Below are 12,024 nucleotides of genomic sequence, written 5' to 3'. Positions count from 1 at the left end.
AATATAGATCTGGTTAATGTCTAATTTGGCCTTCAGGACATTGCAACATGTATATTTTCTTTTCCCATAACCATAAAACAGGTGTGAGGTGCAGGCTGGGTATCTGAAGTTCAGATACAGAATTCTGCTATAAACATAGTTCACAGCGATCTCCCAGTCTTCAAAACGGATTCCTTTCTGTTTGTGCTATCTACTTTCAAGAGGGTGTTCAGGTTTGGTAGGTAAAAACACAGCCCTGAATATGCACATCAACTTTAACGGCAATATCTCAATCTCCATGGCAGATACCACCTAAACATTACTTTTGCAGTGTTCCCCATACACCTTTTAAAAACGGGTGCAAGGAGGGGGTCAGTTGGTCTTCAGATCTCAGAACTGCTGTTAAACATATTGACTCCCAGGCTAATACCTCAATCTTCAGGGTAGATATTGCACTGTGCTGTAGGTTTCAATTTTTCTGGCTTTACTTAAAAGGCTATCCAGAACAGACCCATTAAAATTAATGGACACGACTGACTTAGGCCCACTGATTTTAGTGTGCCTACTCTGGTTAATACTCTGGCTGCAACCCTCTGATATGATGGCATAGCCCTCTGATGCTGTCATGATGGGCTCACCTCTTGAATACTTTTCTGTTCTTATGTACATACCTGTGCTTGCGAGAAGTCTGGTTATATTTTTAGGAAGCAGGAGGATTTCAGCTCCATTTGTATCACTGACGTGGATCCTCAGGACTTCTGAATGTGGACTGTTGGTCGTCTTGGGAGTTTATACGAGGGTGGTCCATCCATGTAAACAAGCCAAGACTTGCTCCTTGGCTCTCTGTCGATGTGCCGAGAACAACATGTGCAACTTCACTGCCATTATCTAAACACTGATTTGCTTGAATGTGACTTGCCTATATTCAGCATGCAGCAGGCATGTTGAGGTCAGAGAAGGTATGGGAACTTTGCTAAAAGGGCCGTCGGGCAAAAGGATGCAGAAAGTCCCGGGTTCAAACCCTGACATCTCCAGATCCTTGCCTGAAACCTTGGAGAGCTGCTTTAAACATTACTTGAGTAGTTTAGGCATTGCTGAGTTAGATGAACGAGTGTTCTGACACAATTCAAGCCATCTCCCTAGGTTCTTCCAAAATGGTGATTTTATTTTACTTTCCAATTAGCTGATCACTTTAAATCTCTCAAGTTAGTTTGAAATGCATGTATGAGTTTTCCCAAAGATATTTGGACGGGGTGGTGGGGAGATAAATTCACTTTCCTGGTTGTCACCTATGAATTTAAATCGGATGCTAGTGCCGATGAATTAAATACATTCTTTTCCTACCCTGTCCTGCGTTTTTCTTGGATACTGGCTTCCCTTTGTGCCCTGTTTTCATTGCAGCTGATCCCCTTGCTAAGTTGAAGTTGGCCACCCCAAATCCTGACAGCTGAAGCACTTGATTGATGAAGCAAAGTACCTGGCTTTGATTTTCCCCACTGTGATTACTGAGAAGGCTACTGAGGGAACGTGGGTGACTCAACGGAAGAAACTGCCTGGGAAAGGGTGGAGTGAACTGACTGTGCTTTCTCCTTGCCCGCCACACACTTGCTCTCTGGCCAGGAACTTAAAAAATAAAATAAAACCTGTCTCAAGGAAAAGCACACAGACAGTGTCAGGGAGGTAGAGGAGCTGGTCTTCAAACCAAAGCAGCTGAAATGCTCTGGCTACTCAAGACGCCTGGCGCTTGCCTTTTCCTACTACTTCCTGCAGTTTTAGGGGTCCGGTACAGGTTTCCTAAGCGCTCAGTTCGGGTAGGTTTGCGCTCCATTCCACTGCAGGGCAAGAGATTCGGCGGAAAAGCTGCAGCAAGGGCTGATGAACCCTACTCCGGAGATACCGAGGGTTCTTCAACAGTCTCCTCTACAGGTAATTTAGCTTCTGTGCTATGGGCAGAGGGTCTGGAGAAATGCTAAAGGTCAGGCATATTTTCTAGGTGTTGGCTATATGCTCTATTTCTTGTATTCCCAAATATTCAGTTAATAATAATAATAATAGGAGCTGGACCTCAGTGTCCGGGCTGAACGATGGGGGTGGAGACGCTCCTTCAGGTATGCTGGGCTGAGGCCGTTTAAGGCTTTAAAGGTCAGTACCAACACTTTGAATGGTGCTTGGAAATGTACTGGGAGCCAATGTAAGTCTTTCAGGACTGGTGGTACATGGTCCCGGCGGCCGCTCCCAGTCACCAGTCTAGCTGCCGCATTCTGGATTAATTGTAGTTTCCGGGTCACCTTCAAAGGTAGCCCTACATAGAGCACATTGCAGTAGTCCAAGCGGGAGATAACCAGAGCATGTACCACCGTAGTGAGACAGTCTGCAGGAAGGTAGGGTCTCAGCCTGTGTACCAGATGGAGCTGGTAGACAGCTGCCCTGGACACAGAATTGACCTGCACCTCCATGGACAGCTGTGAGTCCAAAATGACTCCCAGGCTGCACACCTGGTCCTTCAGGGGCAAAGTTACCACGCTCAGGACCAACACAATCTCCTTTTTTTCTGGCAGGTCTGCAGGTGGGGCACAAATTGTTTTGGTGTATCTTTTTTTATTGACGAGATGTGATGATGGCAGGCATTCTATCATAAACACTCAACAACCATATTGGATTGATGAGAATTCCTGATGATACATTGGGAAACTTTTAGGCCAGACTTTCTCAATGCTGTAGCTGAGATGTTGTGGACTATAGCTCTCACAAGCCCATAGCCAGCATGACAAATGATCAGGGATGATGGAAGTTGTCACCCAAAACACCTGGAGGATACCAGGGTGCTTTAGAGAAAAGCCAAGTAGTAATATAAATATATATATATATTATAAATACACATGGAAAAATAGGTTGTTAGAACTTTTAATTATGCCCTTGTGAGTTCCAAAACTTCCCTCTTCCCCTAGCATAGAAGAAGACCCAACATTTGTTAAGTTAAAAATTGGTTCACTTACGAATCCTTCAAAGGTCCGGTCCATGTGCTATTCCATACATCCCTCGGAAAAGTTGCACCGGCAGTATAACTTGGCTTACTTGCAAAGTGGTGAAAGTTCCCAAATCATTGGTATATAGGAACTCAAGAGAGGCTTGTTAGACCATGCGGCTAAGCATAAGTATAATAAGGCAGGCAGGGTGGGGGGTGGAGAGAGGATAGGGAATTTGAAGAAGCTGTAAAAGTTGCACAAATGTTAAATATTCTCCCTGACTTGCTACCATGCTTGGATCTCCAGACAGGGGCTTAAACTGCAAAGAAGTTTTTGAAATATCACAAATGGGTCATTGGTGACATGTTTGTGTGTGTGTCCTACTTTCAGATTTTCTCCAGAATTGGTAACTTCATATTAAATGGGGGTGGTGGACATCGTGAAAATCAGGTGTGAGGAGTTCCAATCCCACTATAAACACTTATCTGAAAACACACTATTCCAATTGTGTCAAGCCTGTTGTGATGACCATTAGTGTAGAATTATTTTTTTAAAATAAAAATGACACTGATATTCTCAATACTTTCACAGTGATAAAATCATTAAAGTCTTGACTGCAAACTTATACTCACCTGAGGGGAGTAAGCCCTATTAAACTCTTCTATATTCTTCTTAAATGTACTTCTGAGCAGGCCTAAAACTGTACCTAAAACTGCTACATATTACTATCCCAGGCAGGCAGATTTCTTGATTTTCCATTTGTACCACACTGGAGTCCAACTTGTAAAAGAAAAGAAAAAATCAGGAGTAGTTTGTCAAAGTCTCTTTTAAGTCCAGCCACTTAATTTGGAATATTGTGCTTCAATTGTCTTGCAGAGGCTATATGCCGGAGTCGCCCCATAGACCTTGTATTTATAATAGACAGCTCCCGCAGTGTCCGGCCTCAGGAGTTTGAAAAAGTGAAAACCTTCTTGGCCAAACTGATTGAAGCCTTGGATGTGGGGGAAAGAGCGACTCGTGTGGCGGTGGTGAACTATGCCAGCACAGTCAAGATTGAATTTAATCTTCAGAAGTACTTTGACAAAACTTCCATGAAGAATGCCATCTATCACATCCATCCATTATCTGTGGGGACTATGACTGGCTTGGCCATCCAGACAGCCATCAACGAAGTTTTCACCAGAGACGGAGGGGCAAGGGACTCTTCTCATGACGTTCCTAAGGTGGTCATTATAGTGACTGATGGCCGACCTCAGGATCAGGTTCATGAGGTGGCTTACAAGGCTCGAGCCTCTGGAATCGAGATTTATGCCGTTGGGGTTGACCGAGCGGACATGGAGTTCTTGCGGCTGATAGTGAGTGAGCCGGTCAATGAGCACGTTTCTTATGTGGAGACCTATGGTGTGATAGAAAAGATGGCTTCCAAATTTCGAAAAACGTTCTGTGGTAAGATAATCACTACATGGTGATTACTCCCTTTTGTTTCTGCTGCTAGGACAAGGATATATAATCGTACCTTGGAAGTCAAACGGAATCCATTCTGGAAGTCCATTCAGCTTCCAAAACGTTTGAAAATCAAAGCACTGCTTCTGATTGGCTGCAGGAAGCTCCTGCAGCCAATCACGAAGCTGCGGAAGCCCCTCGGACATTCGGGTTCCAAAGGAACATTCGCAAACTAGAACAATCACTTCTGGGTTTGCGGCGTTCGGGAACCAAGGTATGTTGTTAGGTAAATCCGTCCCCACCCCCTTTTTCTTTTTTAATGTATTATATAGTTTTATTGATGTAAATTGATTTGATATATCTTTTCATGAAACAGCAGTATACAAATGTTTAAAATAAATAAATTCCCCACATAAAAACTGAACTGTTTCTCCCTATGAGACAGTTGTGCCATCTCAGCCAGGAAATACTGAATACGTTATTTGACCAGAGAGCATTAAATGTTTTCTGTGGCACCATCGGACATAATTCTTCTGTACACTCCTTGCCTAGCTGTGGATGTTTGTGCCCTTGGGACCCACAATTGTGAGCAACTTTGTGTGAGTAGCGATGGCTCCTGGCGCTGTGAATGTTATGAAGGGTACACCTTGAATCCGGACAAGAGAACTTGCTCAAGGAAGGAGTTGGAAACTTCTTCAGGTAACATATTTTGTGAGATTTCTTCTGTTTTCTAAGTAATTTATCCATTTATTAGTCAACTACAATAGTACCTCGGGTTAAGAACTTAATTTGTTCTGGAGCTCTGTTCTTAACCTGAAACTGTTTTTAACCTGAGGTACAACTTTAGCTAATGGGGCCACCCGCTGCTGCCGTGCAATTTCTGTTCTCATCCTGAAGCAAAGTTCTTAACCCAAGGTACTATTTCTGGGTTAGCGGAGTCTGTAACCTGAAGCGTCTGTAACCCAAGGTGCCACTGTATTAATGTAATTCCTTAACGTCCATCCTAGGTGGAGAGGGTTGTGTATCTGGAAGCCACGACTGTGAGCAATTGTGTGTGAGTACAGACGGCTCCTGGCGCTGTGAGTGCTATGAAGGGTACACACTGAATCCAGACAAGAGTACTTGCTCAAGGAAGGAGTTGGAGGCCCCCTCAGGTATCACATTTCATGAAATTTATTTTGTTTTCTAAGCAATTTAGCATTTTTTTTATTCAACTATTAATTAACTTGCTCAAGGAAGGATCTGGAGGATCCTTCAGGTAACACATGCTGAGAGAAGATTTGTTCTTTATTAATTTATTAATTAGATACATGTATTAATGTAGTTCCTTAATATATCTCCTAGGTCGGGAGACCTGTGGGCCTGGGACCCACAACTGTGAGCAGCTTTGTGTGAGTAGCAATGGCTCCTGGCACTGTGAATGCTATGAAGGGTACACACTGAATCCAGATAAGAGAACTTGCTCAAGGAAGGAGTTGGAAGCTTCTTCAGGTAACACATTTTGTGAGATTTATTTTGTTTTCTGTGTAATTTATCCATTTATTGTTCAACTATTACAGTCATACCTTGGCAGTCAAATGGAATCCGTTCTGGAAGTCCAATTGATTTCCAAAACGTTTGGAAAACAAAGTGTGGCTTCCTATTGGCTGCAGGAAGCTTATGCAGCCAATTTGAAGCTGCAAAAGCCCCTTCGGACATTCAAGTTCCAAAGAACGTCTGCAAACCGGAACACTCACTTCTGTGTTTGCGCTGTTTGGGAACCAAAACCTCCAAGTACCAAGGTGTTCGGGATCCAAGGCACAACTGTAATGTAATTCCTTAACATCTGCCCTAGGTGGAGAGAGTTGTGCATCTGGAAGCCACGACTGTGAGCAATTGTGTGTGAGTACACATGGATCCTGGCATTGTGAATGCTATGAAGGATACACCCTGAATCCGGACAAGAGAACTTGCTCAAGGAAGGAGTTGGAAGTTCCCCCAGGTAACACATTTTATGTGGAGATTTGGTTTCTTATCATATTTATATTGTTTCTTATCATTTATTATATTGTTATTAATGTAGTTCCTTAATGCCTCTTCTAGGTCGGGAGACCTGTGAGCCTGGGATCCACAACTGTGAGCAACTTTGTGTGAGTAGTGATGGCTCCTGGCACTGTGAATGTTATGAAGGGTACACCTTGAATCCAGATAAGAGAACTTGCTCAAGGAAAGAGTTGGAACATTCTTCAGGTAACATATTTCGTGAGATGTCTTCTGTTTTCTAAGCAATTTATCCATTTATTAGTCAACTACAATAGTACCCCGGGTTAAGAACTTAATTCGTTCTGGAGCTCTGTTCTTAACCTGAAACTGTTCTTAACCTGAGGTACAACTTTAGCTAATGGGGCCACCCACTGCCGCCGTGTGATTTCTGTTCTCATCCTGAAGCAAAGTTCTTAACCCGAGGTACTATTTCTGGGTTATCGGAGTCTGTAACCTGAAGCGTCTGTAACCCGAGGTACCACTGTATTAATGTAACTCCTTAACGTCCATCCTAGGTGGAGAGGGTTGTGTATCTGGAAGCCACGACTGTGAGCAATTGTGTGTGAGTAGTGATGGCTCCTGGCGCTGTGAGTGCTATGAAGGGTACACACTGAATCCAGACAAGAGAACTTGCTCAAGGAAGGAGTTGGAAGCTTCTTCAGGTAACACATTTTGTGAGATTTACCGTATTTTTTGCTCCAAGGTACAACTGTAATGTAATTCCTTAACATCTGCCCTAGGTGGAGAGAGTTGTGCATCTGGAAGCCATGACTGTGAGCAATTGTGTGTAAGTACAGATGGCTCCTGGCGTTGTGAATGTTATGAAGGGTACACCTTGAATCCGGACAAGAGAACTTGCTCAAGGAAGGAGTTGGAGGCCTCCTCAGGTAACACATTTTATGTGGAGATTTGCCTTTTTATCAATTTCTTATTTCGATATTAATGTAGTTCCTTAATGCCTCTCCTAGGTCGGGAGACCTGTAAGCCTGGGATCCACAACTGTGAGCAACTTTGTGTGAGTAGCGATGGCTCCTGGCGCTGTGAATGTTATGAAGGGTACACCTTGAATCCGGACAAGAGAACTTGCTCAAGGAAAGAGTTGGAAACTTCTTCAGGTAACATATTTTGTGAGATTTCTTCTGTTTTCTAAGTAATTTATCCATTTATTATTCAACTATTAATGTAATTCCTTAACATCTGCCCTAGGTGGAGTGGGTTGTGCATCTGGAAGCCATGACTGTGAGCAATTGTGTGTGAGTACAGATGGCTCCTGGCGTTGTGAATGCTATGAAGGGTACACCTTGAATCCGGACAAGAGAACTTGCTCAAGGAAGGAGTTGGAGGCACCTTCAGGTAACATGTTTTGTGAGGACATTTGTTTTTTTAAAAAAGTAATTTATAACTTAGTTATTAATGTAATTCCTTATTATCTGTCCTAGCTGGAGAAGGTTGTGTATCTGGAAGCCACGATTGTGAGCAATTGTGTGTGAGTACAGATGGCTCCTGGCGCTGTGAGTGCTATGAAGGGTACATTTTGAATCCGGACAGGAGAACTTGCTCAAGGAAGGAGTTGGAGGCCCCCTCAGGTATCACATTTCATGAAATTTATTTTGTTTTCTAAGCAATTCATCAATTTAATATTCAACTATTACTTAACTTGCTCAAGGAAGGAGTTGGAGGATCCTTCAGGTAACACATTTTGTGAGATTTCTTCTGTTTTCTGTGTAATGTTCCCATTTATTATTCAACTAATAATGTAATTCCTTAACATCCATCCTAGGTGGAGTGGGTTGTGTATCTGGAAGCCACGACTGTGAGCAATTGTGTGTGAGTAGCGATGGCTCCTGGCGCTGTGAATGCTATGAAGGGTACACCTTGAATCCGGACAGGAGAACTTGCTCAAGGAAGGAGTTGGAGGCTCCCTCAGGTAACACGTTATGAAGAGATTTGTTGTTTTTTTAAATTATTATTTAGTTATTGATATAGTTCCTTATCCAACCTAGGTGAAGAGAACTGTGTACCTGGAACACACAACTGTGAGCAAATTTGTTTGAGTAGCGGTGGCTCCTGGCATTGTGAGTGTTATGAAGGGTATACCTTGAATCCGGATAAAAGAACTTGCTCAAGGAAGAATCTGGAGGCTCCTTCACGTAATACATTTTCTGAGGGTCTTTTTATCATTAAAAAAAAAAAAAGTTTAGTGTTGAATTATTAATGTAGTTCCTTATCTGTCCTAGGTGGGGAGAGCTGTGTACCTGGGACTCACAATTGTGAGCAAATCTGTGTGAGTAGTGATGGCTCCTGGCATTGTGAGTGCTTTGAAGGCTACGTCTTGAATCAAGACAAGAGGACTTGCTCACGTAAGAATCTGGCAGCTTCATTAGCCAGCACATTTCGTGATGGGAGGTTTTGTGTTTTTGGGGTTTAAAAATATTCAGCAATGTGATTTCTTATTTGCATTTGAATAATCTTATTGTTCTTCAAAACTATCTTGTAAGCTAGGTCGTTATTATTTATTCCCATATTGCCGGTAAAGGAGGGCTGGGTCTGAGGGAATAGCATCCCCAAAACTTTATTTATACCTTGCCATGTCATGGCTAAAGTACAATTTGAGTTGGAGAGTTCCCCATGTCTCAGGTGACAAACCTAGCTATTATGTCACTTCCACTCTCTCTAAATACCTCAAGAGGGTGATTCAAATCATTTTTCAATTAGCGTGTCTTGTTTTTTCCCCAGTTACAAAAGTCTTTATAAACCAATCTCTCTCTCTCTCCATATATATATAATGGTTGTACCAGGTCACGCCACTTTGAGCCTCCTTGATAGAAAGGCAGGATATGGATGTGCTAAATAAGTAAATGAGTCTTTGTGAAGACCAAGTTACACAGTGTATCTCAACTCCCTCCCTAGCTAGAGAAAAGGATGTTTGCACAACTGGAGACCATGACTGCGAACAGATCTGTGTCGCCAGCGGGGACTCTTGGCACTGCGACTGCTTTGAAGGGCACACCTTGAATCCGGACAAGAAGACCTGTTCAAGTAAAGATATGGCAGCTCATTCAGCATATATTTAATGAGAAAGGGAGGGTGCAAGCCTATTTATCGCGATTCTCTCTCTTTTTTAAATAGTTCATTCTTCAGCTTTGGACGTCTGTGCTCCTGGAACCCACGACTGCCAACAAATCTGTGTTCCCAGTGGCAGTTCCCATCGTTGTGAGTGCTATGAAGGATTCACCTTGAATGCAGATAAGAAAACATGCTCAAGTAAGAATCTGGCCGATACATCAGGAAGGAAAAGCATTGTGTTGCTTCTTTCCCCGCAGTATATATTTCAGTTTGGTTGAGAAACTGCATTCTTAGTGGGCTTACTGCCATTTTTCTTGGGAATGGTCTCTCTCCCCTTGGCTGCGTGCATGCCATGCATTTAAGGCACTCACCCCCCAAGAATCCTGGGATCTGTAGTTCACCCCACACAGCATCCGAACAAACTACAGTTCCCAGGATTCTTTGGGGTGTGTGTTTTTAAATGTGTGGTGTGTAACAGCTGCATGACAGGACGACGCTTACCCTTGAAGAGAGATGTACTGAGGAGGAAAGCTATGCTATCATGAGATCTTCTGTCTGTTGGGAAAAAGCACCAAGGCAAAAGCCAGCTCCAGATGGCTGGAATGCAAAACAGGATGTTGTGGTTTACAGCTGTACTGTTGGAGAAAAGGTGGAGCCTATTCTCTGTACTGAGCACCGGATGTTAGCTCAGTGTGTCATCTGACCTGTACTGGAAGTACAGGGGAGGAGTGTGTGACTCTTCTAATGGAGACTGAAGGGTGCAGTCACATTTCTATGTACTGTTGAGTGACAGGAATAAAACATGTAGAAAGGACTCCTGTCTGTCTCATTTCTCCTCCCTGGGAGAATGCAGGGAGGGAGAGAGAAGCAGAGGGTGTGTTCTTCTCACGACTAATGAGAAGAATCGCCGGGTTTGTTTACCTAGCCTGCCGGAGGAGGAGGCCAGGTACCTCTGCCTGTGAGCTGAAGATACTAACACTGTCATGGAGACGTTTAATGGTTTTCTGTTCAGGACATCCCATTTTGGGGAGCTGTGCTCTCCCATGGGTCTTGTGACTCACATGGGAGTGCGGCCCGGAAGACACACATCCTGGTTTTGTACTGGGACATGCTGGAGGGCATAGTGGCACCATTCACACAGCAAAAACCTACCACAGAGATATCAACATTTTCAAAAGTAAGGGGGTCCATGACTCAGCCTTTTAAAAAACAGGGCGTCCGCAGTACTCAGCTAATTAGGGACCACTGGTTTAGATACTAATGTTTTATTTATTGTACCCTGCTCTGAAATGGCCTGTGGCAATGAAGGTAAAGATAAAGGGACCCCTGACCATTAGGTCCTGTCATGACCGACTCCGGGGTTGTGGCGCTCATCTCGCTTTACTGGCTGAGGTAGCCGGCGTACAGCTTCCGGGTCATGTGGCCAGCATGACTAAGCCACTTCTGGCGAACCAGAGCAGTGCACGGAAACGCCATTTACCTTCCTGCCAGAGCGGTACCTATTTATCTACTTGCACTTTGACATGCTTTCGAACTGCTAGGTGGGCAGGAGCTGGGACCGAGCAACTGGAGCTCACCCCGTCGCGCGGATTCGAACCGCCAACCTTCTGATCAGCAAGTCCTAGGCTCTGTGGTTTAGCCCACAGCGCCACCCGCGTCCCATGGCAATGAAGAGTGGGTAACAAATATTGTTAATATATAGATAACCAAAAGCATATGGTTCATTTTCTCCTCAGGAATAGCAAGAAGCCGTCTTCCTTCTACGACAACGGAAGAGGCCTGTAAATGTGAATCACTTGTTAAATTTCACAAGCAGGCCACTTCATACCTTGAGGCAATATCTACAAAACATATCCTTTCTTTTGAGATCTTTTCAGTGGTGGATGCATTGCTGTTTTGTGTGCTTCCTCGTGTAGCAAACGTCTCTGCAAAATCTGATCTGCAACAATGTGATATGTTCCTTAACGGTTGACCACTAGATGATCTGTCCAAGAAATTAGAAGCATACCAGTATGGAGCAGAGCATGTCTAGAGCTGAAGAACCTGCTGCAATTAAAAACAGTTTCTGCCTATTGTACTTTGCAAGCTTTTATTTCAAAGGAATTGCTTTGTTGCTAAAAAAAAAAAGTGCAAATGCGTGTAGTGACGCCACTTGTGTAATGCACATAATTGTGTCTAATCAAAGAAAGTTCATTCTGCATAAAAATCAATGTTGTTGTTTTTATAGTCGTATGCACTGTGCAGTGCATATTTCTACAACTATATTTGAATGCGGTGGTTAAAACTAAATCTGCCCCTCTCATATCCAACCATTTATAGGTACAGATAAAGCCATATAAATAGTTGTGGCTGGTATGGTGTATTGTAAAAACTTTTCTGCATCTGGCAAAGTAGAATATAAATGCTATCTCCTATCTCTGATTTCGATTTAAATGATATTTCTCTGCCCTTAGAGACATATATATCTAGTGGGACAAGCTGCTCCAAATGACATTCAGGTCCCTTTAAACCCCATTTTTTAATCCAGAAGGACTCAAAATATATCAGC

The 12,024-nt window shown here is 43.3% G+C and overlaps 1 protein-coding gene and 1 long non-coding RNA gene across 2 annotated transcripts in view; one reads left to right on the top strand and one right to left on the bottom strand.

Annotated features, from left to right (window-relative positions):
• Nucleotides 1-1,588: 1,588 nt before the first annotated feature.
• Nucleotides 1,589-11,448, top strand: MATN3 (matrilin 3; the record flags this gene model as incomplete). The annotated part of the gene is made up of 18 exons (XM_083495516.1): nt 1,589-1,905; nt 3,822-4,391; nt 4,941-5,087; nt 5,396-5,542; nt 5,733-5,879; nt 6,223-6,369; nt 6,471-6,617; nt 6,926-7,072; nt 7,151-7,297; nt 7,379-7,525; nt 7,617-7,763; nt 7,850-7,996; nt 8,191-8,337; nt 8,414-8,560; nt 8,648-8,770; nt 9,321-9,449; nt 9,540-9,674; nt 11,213-11,448. The coding sequence occupies exons 1-18, from the start codon at nt 1,695-1,697 to the stop codon at nt 11,446-11,448; spliced, it is 3,168 nt and encodes a 1,055-aa protein (XP_083351642.1). The 5' UTR covers nt 1,589-1,694.
• Nucleotides 11,380-12,024, bottom strand: part of LOC310703488 — a 14,504-nt gene continuing 13,859 nt past the window's right edge. The window contains exon 3 of the long non-coding RNA XR_014524184.1: nt 11,380-11,460. This is a non-coding gene — a long non-coding RNA (uncharacterized lncRNA). The remainder of the gene's footprint in view (nt 11,461-12,024) is intronic.

This window comes from Podarcis liolepis (genome assembly GCF_965112155.1).
Source record: "Podarcis liolepis genome assembly, chromosome: 3".
Classification (NCBI taxonomy): Eukaryota; Metazoa; Chordata; class Lepidosauria; order Squamata; family Lacertidae; genus Podarcis; species Podarcis liolepis.
This window is presented reverse-complemented; position numbering and strand designations above follow the sequence as displayed.